At 54.6% G+C, this 9,167-nt stretch overlaps 1 protein-coding gene across 1 annotated transcript; it reads left to right on the top strand.

Annotated features, from left to right (window-relative positions):
• The first annotated feature begins 2,637 nt into the window (after positions 1 to 2,637).
• Cd248 (CD248 molecule) lies at positions 2,638 to 5,135 on the top strand. The gene has a single exon (XM_021152279.2). The coding sequence runs from the start codon at positions 2,639 to 2,641 to the stop codon at positions 4,934 to 4,936; it is 2,298 nt and encodes a 765-aa protein (XP_021007938.1). The 5' UTR covers position 2,638; the 3' UTR covers positions 4,937 to 5,135.
• Positions 5,136 to 9,167: the final 4,032 nt, after the last annotated feature.

Below are 9,167 nucleotides of genomic sequence, written 5' to 3'. Positions count from 1 at the left end.
CTGGCTGTGTCTGCAGTGCCCACCTGGGCACTGTGAGGAAGTTAGTGAAAGCAACTGGGTCCCCACTGGCATCCAGATTTGCTCAGAAGACTACCAAACCTTGGTCCTGTGCTCTGCAGTTGACAAAACATATATGCAAACAGGGAGTGCTATAACACAATAGCGGGGCTGAAGGGTCCGCACACATGTATCCCCATGTTGTGGAGGGGGACAATGGAAACCTGGCAAGATCACCTACACCCATAATCCCAGTGCTGCTGCACAGAGACCTACACAAAAGGGAAGAGAAGGCAGGAAAAGAGAAGAGAAAGGGAGGGAAGGGAAGTGGAAAGGACTGAAAGAATGAAGAGGAGAAAGGAGTGTATGCGTGAGTGCGTGCATACATGAGTGAGTGCATGCGTGTGTGTGTGTGTGTGTGTGCATGCGTGTGTGCGTGCATGCGTGAGTGCGTATCCCAGCACTTGGGAAGCAGAGGCATTTGGATCTCTGTGAGCTCCAGATCAGCCAGAACTACACAGTGTAAACTACATAGTGTCTTTAAAAAGGGGTGGGGTGTATGGGGGTGGGACATGAACGAGGACTCAGAGAGAGCCTCGAACTCACACAGGTTAGTAGCAGAGTATCCAGGCCAGGACCGTGTTCCAAAGAACAAAACTTCTCTTTCACTTTCTCATCCATGGGTCATGAGATTTTTAGTGCTGGGAATTCAACCCAGGACCAGACATTGCCCTATCACGAAGCCACACCCCCAGCTAGCTCAGAATCTGCGGAGAATACAGAGGATCGTGTGTTAATGCCAGACCAGAGGTGACGGGAAGACCAGGAGTTCAAGGTCATCCTGGACCACACAGTGAGCTCCAGCTCAGCCTGGGCGACATGTAAGACCTTGCCTCAAAAAATCAAAAACGGGCTGGAGCGATGCCTCAGCAGCGAAGAGTACTTCTTGCTCTTGCAGAGGACCCAAGTTTGGTTCCCAGCACCCACAGGGTAGTTTAAAATACCCGTAACTCCAGTTCCAGGGAATTTGATGCCCTCTTCTGACTTCTGAAGGTAACAGGCACACACACAGTATACATGCATACATGCAGATAAAACACTCAAAAAAAGAAAGCAAAAATGTTTTTAAAAGTCAAAATAAAAACCAAGAGTAGCCGGGCATGATGGCACAATCAGGAGGCAGAGGTAGGCAGATTTCTGAGTTTGAGGCCAGCCTGGTCTACAAAGTGAGTTCCAGGACAGCCAGGGCTACACAGAGAAACCCTGTCTCGGAAAACCAAACCAACCAACCAACCAATCAAACAAACAACAACAAAACCCCAAGAGTATAAAAGGATTACCTGGTGTTGGGTGACTGTAGTACCTGCTACTTAGAACCCAGGAGTTTGGAATAGCCTTGGCAACAGAGCAAACTCCATCTCTTAAAAATAAATAAGTAAATAAATAAAGGTAAAAGGTAAAAAGAGAATGCAGAGGTTAATCCTTCACACAGAACCCCAGGGCCACCCTGGGTGCCAGGCCCAGTGTGCAAACCTCCAGAGGACTCCAGGAAGGGCTGGAAGAGGACCCTGGGAGTAAGGAGGACAATGTGATGCCTGTGTCACACTTACTATCCTGTTGTGTCCCCATGCCCATACATGGTCTTACACAGGTCCCCTCATAGCAGCCCTGCTCACCCTGAGCAGAGCTCAGCCTCCACGGAGCCCAGAGTCATGCACCCTGCCTTTCTGCAGCAGAAGCCTGGAGAGGCATTTCCTGTTTGGGGGCAGCCTCCTCCCCCTCTAAGCCCAGGTTCCCAGGGCCCCTGACTGAGCCAGGGTAAGGAGAGAGCAGCCCCTGGCCTCCTCCTCCCCCCTCCCTAACCCCTAATACTGGTCCTGCTGGAGCCAAAAAAACTTGGGAGTGAGGTAGGCTGAGGGAAGGGCTCATCAAATACGTGTCTGGTTGAGGTGGTTCTCAGGGAGGTTATCAAGTTGATTCTCACGCAGGGCCCAGGCAGGAATGGGCGGGGCCTCATCGTTTAGACCGTTTAGCAGGCCACATCATCCTAGCTTATCCACCTAAGGGTATAGAGAGGAGAACTGCGTGTGTGAGGCTGGGGTTTGGCGGCCTTAGATAGGGTGTCAGAGAAGATGCTCTTGCCAGGCTTGGAAGGAGTCGCTCACATATGTGTGATGAGAAAGGGCTGGCCCGATCAAGTCGTTGAGCTCAGAGTGCGGCCAGTATACTGATACTGGTGAATCCAGATTCCGGTTTTCGGGAGTCTCTCTGGAAGACAGCTTCATCCCAGCTGCTTAGCTGCAGACATTGCTGAAGTTTCAGAGGGTTGGCTGGGGATGCTTCTCAGACAGGCAGATTCCCCTTTCCCTGACTCTCAGCTCTGTAACGCCTGAGGTAGCCCATTAGTTGTACCTCCCCCCTCCTCTGCCCTTCGCCTCTCACCCCAGAACCCCCCACTCCACTGCTTCCTGCTCCAGCAGCCCCCGGGGAGCTAGCAGGGGAGCTGGCAGCGGCCCCAGCCCACTCCTTACAAGGCGTGAGTCCGCCGGGCCCGCCCCCGGCCCTCCCGCCGGAGGCCTTGATCCCTCCCCCTGTCAAGAGCAGCGGCAGGCCCGAGCCGGGCCAGTCAGGGGGCGTCGCGATGCTGCTGCGCCTGCTGCTGGCCTGGGTGGCCGCGGTGCCCGCACTGGGCCAGGTCCCCTGGTCGCCGGAGCCTCGAGCCGCGTGCGGCCCCAGCAGCTGCTACGCGCTCTTTCCCCGGCGCCGCACATTCCTGGAAGCTTGGCGGGCGTGCCGCGAATTGGGGGGCAACCTGGCCACACCGCGGACCCCAGAGGAGGCCCAGCGTGTGGACAGCCTGGTGGGCGTCGGGCCGGCCAACGGGCTGCTATGGATTGGGTTGCAGCGGCAGGCTAGACAATGCCAGCCGCAGCGCCCACTGCGGGGCTTCATATGGACCACGGGAGACCAGGACACCGCCTTCACCAACTGGGCCCAGCCGGCTACGGAAGGACCCTGCCCGGCCCAGCGCTGTGCCGCCCTGGAGGCCAGCGGAGAGCATCGCTGGCTCGAAGGCTCGTGTACACTGGCTGTCGATGGCTACCTCTGCCAGTTTGGTTTTGAGGGTGCCTGCCCTGCCTTGCCGCTTGAGGTGGGTCAGGCCGGTCCCGCTGTCTACACCACACCCTTCAACCTGGTTTCCAGCGAGTTCGAATGGCTGCCCTTTGGCTCCGTGGCAGCTGTGCAGTGCCAAGCTGGCAGGGGAGCTTCTCTGCTGTGCGTGAAACAGCCTTCAGGTGGCGTGGGCTGGTCCCAAACTGGCCCCCTGTGCCCAGGGACTGGCTGTGGTCCTGACAATGGAGGCTGCGAACATGAGTGTGTGGAAGAGGTGGACGGTACTGTGTCCTGCCGCTGCAGTGAAGGCTTCCGTCTAGCAGCAGATGGGCACAGTTGTGAAGATCCCTGTGCCCAGGCCCCCTGTGAGCAGCAGTGTGAACCTGGAGGGCCACAAGGCTATAGCTGCCACTGTCGCCTCGGCTTTCGGCCAGCTGAGGATGATCCACACCGCTGCGTGGACACGGATGAGTGCCAGATTGCTGGTGTGTGCCAGCAGATGTGTGTCAACTATGTTGGTGGCTTTGAGTGTTACTGCAGCGAGGGTCACGAGCTTGAGGCAGATGGTATCAGCTGTAGCCCTGCAGGAGCCATGGGTGCCCAGGCGTCCCAGGATCTCAGAGATGAGTTGCTGGATGACGGAGAAGAAGAGGAGGATGAAGAGGAGCCCTGGGAGGACTTTGATGGCACCTGGACAGAGGAGCAGGGGATCCTATGGCTGGCACCCACACATCCACCTGACTTTGGCCTGCCCTATAGGCCCAACTTCCCACAGGATGGAGAGCCTCAGAGATTACACCTGGAGCCTACCTGGCCACCCCCACTTAGTGCCCCCAGGGTTCCCTACCACTCCTCAGTGGTGTCTGCCACGCGGCCCATGGTGATCTCTGCCACGCGACCTACACTACCTTCTGCCCATAAGACCTCTGTTATTTCAGCCACACGCCCACCCCTGAGCCCTGTCCACCCACCTGCCATGGCCCCTGCCACACCTCCAGTTGTGTTCTCTGAGCACCAGATCCCCAAAATCAAGGCCAGTTATCCAGACCTGCCTTTTGGCCACAAACCTGGGATAACCTCGGCCACTCACCCAGCACTGCCTCCTCCGTACCAGCCCCCCATTATCTCAACCAACTATCCCCAAGTCTTCCCTCCCCACCAGGCCCCTATGTCTCCAGACACCCACACTATCACTTATTTGCCTCCAGCCCCCCCTCACCTTGATCCTGGGGATACCACTTCCAAAACCCGTCAACACCCTTTGCTCCCAGATGTTCCAGGTATCAGAACCCAGGCCCCCCAGCTTTCTGTCTCAGCTCTCCAGCCCCCTCTTCCTACCAACTCCAGGTCTTCTGTCCATGAAACTCCTGTGCCTACTGCCAACCAGCCCCCAGCCTTCCCTTCTTCTCCCCTCCCCCCTCAGAGCCCCACTAACCAGACATCATCTATCAGCCCTACACATTCCTATTCCAGAGCCCCTCTAGTACCAAGGGAAGGAGTTCCCAGCCCCAAATCAGTGCCACAGCTGCCCTCAGTGGCCCCCACAGCAGCTCCAACAGCCCTGGCAGAGTCAGGTCTTGCAGGCCAAAGCCAAAGGGATGACCGCTGGCTGCTGGTGGCACTCCTGGTGCCAACATGTGTCTTCTTGGTGGTGCTGCTTGCACTGGGCATTGTGTACTGCACTCGCTGTGGCTCCCACGCACCCAACAAGCGGATCACGGACTGCTATCGCTGGGTCACACATGCTGGGAACAAGAGCTCAACAGAACCCATGCCCCCCAGAGGCAGCCTTACAGGGGTACAGACCTGTAGAACCAGTGTGTGATGGGGTGCAGATACCCCTTTGTGGGGTAGAAGAAAAGGACTTGCTTTGGACACATGGCTGAGACCACACCAAGGACTTATGGGGGCTGCCCAGCTGGACAGAGGAGGTTCTGTTCCTTGAGCCCAGCATTCATTGCAAAGGACACACCAGGACTCCAGGACTTCAAGGGGTGGGTGCTGGGATCTTCTCCAATAAATGGGGTGCCAACCTCACCCAAAGTTCGTCATCCCCACTGATGCCTGAGGGAAGGGTCTGGGAGGCCTCAGGGGAAAGGGGGCATCCTTCCACTTATCTAGGTGAGATAAGACCCCTCTCAGAAAAGATATGCTTCGTAATTTTCAGTGAAATGAGACAGGAGAGGGCAGGGCCTTACTTACCCGCTGTTACACAGCAGGCCAAGTGGCCTGGAGGTTTGATAAGGGAGAAAGTTCATACTTGTCCCCCATTTTATTAAAATGCAATGAAAATCTGGGGGAAGGTCTTGAGGTGAGGGTCTCTGATGAACTGGAGTCCAGCTGGAGTTTGGGACTCTCAGGTAGGATGGGGCTGGAGATCAGGGGAGAGCAGAGTCTCCAGTGGTCTGCTCTTCCGAACTTTCTTGTGAACATTCTTTCTCATGGTCATAGGTTGCCCAGAGGTCTAGGCAGGGAATCACCAAGGATGCAGCCACCCTAGGGTTGTAGGTCTATCGCCTTCATAGAAGATAATAGGATAAGAGGTAAGAATAGGTTGGGGGAAGCCCAGTTCTAGCTTCCTGGGTCCACTTAGAAACAAGGCCTTCCCACTAGGGAACACATTCTACTCTTTACCCTGTTGGGGTGAAAGTGGCACCGCTAGAAAAAAATCCCGGCAGACCCTAGCAGCACGAGGCTATTTAGGTTTGGTGTCCTGGTCAGAGATCAGAGATAACCTCCCCCGCTTATCCTCGCTGACTGTCTTGGGGGGAAGGGACGGGACCTGGAAGAGGAGGCGCCGGTTCCACCACCTCTATAATTTTTCAGCTTAGCCCTCTTGGGGCTTCTAATTAGGACTGGGCAAAGCCGCACACCCCACACCCCCCGCCCCCAGGCAGGTGAGAAGGGTGGCCCAGCGCCCTTTCTCTTCTTGAAGCCCCTATGCCACATTCTCGCTCAAGGATTGTATCCCAGGAGACTAGGAGAGGGAGTGCGGGCGCTGGGGACCAACTAGGAGTGGGGGTTCACAGAGGGGGGGCAGAGGGAACGCACCGCCCGGGTAGCCACTCTCACGTTCCCCTAACTCAAACCAGACGCCCCTGCCAGATCCTTCCCAGCTTTAACCTCCGAGACGCAGTCGAGGGGGCGGGGATTTGATGGATGGAATGGAGGGAGGTCCCCTGGTTTTCCAGAAAGCGTGGGCCTGAGGCACCACTTTTGGAATGACACCGTCTGCTGGGACGGAGGCCTGAAGCTCCTTCCCATGACCTCTGGCAGAGGGTAGTCAGCACCCTGAGGGAGAGAAAGAGTTAAATGCGCTGCAGTCCGCGGGAGGATGGGTGTGGGGAAGGGGGCCCAGAGCCGGCTCTTTGTCATCTAGTAATGAGCACCAGATGCGGAGCTGCGTGCGGGCCTAAACAGACGGCCTCCCAGGGCAGAGCCCCCGCCTGCACCCAGACTCAGGCTCCGCCTCTACCGAAAGCTGAGTCTCAGGCTCCGCCCATTAACTCTCAAGCTGAGCCTCACCTCCGCGCGGCGGAGGTGGCCTCGATTATCAGCCCCGCCCTTCCAATCATGAGCCACGCCCCTGGGAGGCGGGGGCCGGGTGGGGGAGAGAAAACTCTCCGGCCGGAGTCCCCGCCCGCCAAAGCCATAGCCTCACCCCTTGCCAGTTCAAAGATGCCCTCAGAGCTATTGCTAACCCCTCTGCCTTATCACCTTCCCCAGAACCCCGCCCATAAGCAACAAGCTGCGTCTCCACATCTAGGCAGAAACGGAGACAAGAGGAGTTTATAAATCTTGTCTTCACCGAGGTATGAACTCTGTCCAGACTTTGCGTATTCTCGTGCTTAGTCCCTTCCGAGTCTGGGATATCCCACCGAGTCCAAAAACGCTGTTCCTAAAAGACCCAAGTAAACTCCGCCTCCAGGGAACGGAATTGCCTTGGAACCATTCTTCAGACTCCGCCCCCTCACTGAGCTCAGGCCGGCAGAAGAACTACCCCCAGGTAATGTTCATTGCTTAAACCCTCCTCTGTCTAGCCCTATGAAGGTGCTCACATGCCACGCCTCTTAATTTAATAATACCTTTAAATCGGATCCACCCAAGGAAGCCCTTTTTAGGCCGCTAGATAGGTAAAGACGCCCACTGCCAAGCTTGACAGCCTGAGATCCATCTCTGGGACCCACCTAGTGGAAGGGAAGAATAGATCCGGCAAGTTGTCATGTGACCTCCACAGGCGCACTATCACCAATACAACACACATAGTCCTCTGTTGCTGGACAGTGGTGGTGCATGCCTTTCATCCCAGCATTCAGGAGCCAGAGTCAGATGGATATCTGAGTTCGAGGCCAGCCTAGTCTTCAGAGTGAGTTCCTGGACGGCTAGGGCTACACAGAGAAGAAGCCCTGTCTCAAAACAAAATAAAACAAAACAAACACACACACACACAAAAACCAAAACCACCAAAAGTCTGCTCTCTAGACTCCTCAGAAGTACCTCCCACTTAGGAGAAGAAACCAGTAACTCTACCTTCCCACTCAAGCTCCGCCTCCGACCTCGCTGGATGTGAAATACAGTCGGTTCGCGCGCACACAACCACCACGCGCACGCGCACGCGCTCCAACCCTCTTACCTCTAAACAGAGAGCCCCCACCCACCCACCATCCCAGTCCTGAACCCCTTTTCCTTCTTAGTCATACGGTTAAAGAGCCGGACAGTGTCAATGATTGGCCATTTAGCGCCATCTGGCGTTGGCAACCACAGACTTACAGTCACCGGAAGGCTCTAATGCATATTAATTGTTCAATAATTATTTGATTTGTCTGTGCTACTAAATATCTGCCGCTTCCCCTGCCTCACAAGACAAATATTCTTCCTCATGTTTGGAATTCTGTTACCAAGGGTGCTTCACTTCAGTCGTCAAGTCACCCTATCAAGTGACCCTGGAAAATCTTTAAATTGGCTGGTAGAACTCAAATGTTCATTCCCATGATCCTGTTAGCAGAAGTGAGAGCACACTTTCTCCCCCAGAAGCCCAGAATCATTGAAGCCGGGCTCCAGTCGCTCCATCGAGTGCTCCAAAGTATGGTATTTACTCTCACTTAAGGCGTGGTTTTGGCTCTGAAGCTCTGTTCAGAAGCTGAAGGTGGTAGTTTTTAGGAAGGTGTTGACGTCAGCCAGACTCTCAGGACAGACTTCTTTCAGCCTAAACAAAAACTAAAAATACTTTCCACCCACTTCTTTGTGAGAGTGTTTTAGAGGGCAGAAGTCCACAGGGTTCCATAAAACAGTTTCAGTTATCTTTGGGGCCAACAGAGAGGAGTTGGAACCTCGAAGGCTTCTACAGGTCACCCTTGCCCGACCTACTTCAGTTAGTGGTGAAGTTCAAGCACTCGCCATTCCCACAGGCCCCCTGGGACAGCTTCAGGCCCAAAACTGCAAGCCAACTTCGGTGCTCTCAATACTACAGGTGGTGGTAGCATTTGAAGCAAATTGAAAATAACAGTGAATTTTCTGCCCAGTCCTAGTCCAAGGCACAGCTCTCCCAACTGAGAGCCATAAGGACCATGATTTAGATGCTATTCTTACTACCACCTAACAGATATGGAAGCTGAAGGCATTGCTTGAGTTAGGACCAGAGTAGAAAGAGAAGGCAAATCCAAAATCCTGTGATCTTTAAGACGATTTATTTATTTATTTGTTGTATATGTGAGGGTATGCTTGTTATTATTTGAATAAATGTGAGGAGCTGGAGAGACGGCTCAGTGACTAAGAGCGTCAGCTGCTCTTCCAGGGGCTTGAATTTAATTCCCAGCGCCCATGTGGTGACTCACGACAATCTATAATGTGGTCTGATGCCCTCTTCTGGCATGCAGGTGTCCGTGTATTCCTATACATTAAATAAATCTTTCTTAAATTTCGGAGGTTAGAAGACAACTGGTGGGAATGAACTCAGGCCCTCAGTCCTGGTGGCAAACGCCTCCATGGAGCCATCTTGCTGGCTCTGCTCCCCACAGCAGAGTCTGCTGGATCAGACAGTATGTCTCTAGTTAGAA

The sequence above is a fragment of the Mus caroli genome, unplaced genomic scaffold (genome assembly GCF_978045245.1).
Source record: "Mus caroli unplaced genomic scaffold, Mus_caroli_1 scaffold_20, whole genome shotgun sequence".
NCBI classification, from domain to species: domain Eukaryota; kingdom Metazoa; phylum Chordata; class Mammalia; order Rodentia; family Muridae; genus Mus; species Mus caroli.
This window is presented reverse-complemented; position numbering and strand designations above follow the sequence as displayed.

Bases quoted from the DNA above. Each gene is read 5' to 3' on its own strand.
- Cd248 (XM_021152279.2), top strand. From the start codon at position 2,639: ATGCTGCTGCGCCTGCTGCTGGCCTGGGTGGCCGCGGTGCCCGCACTG.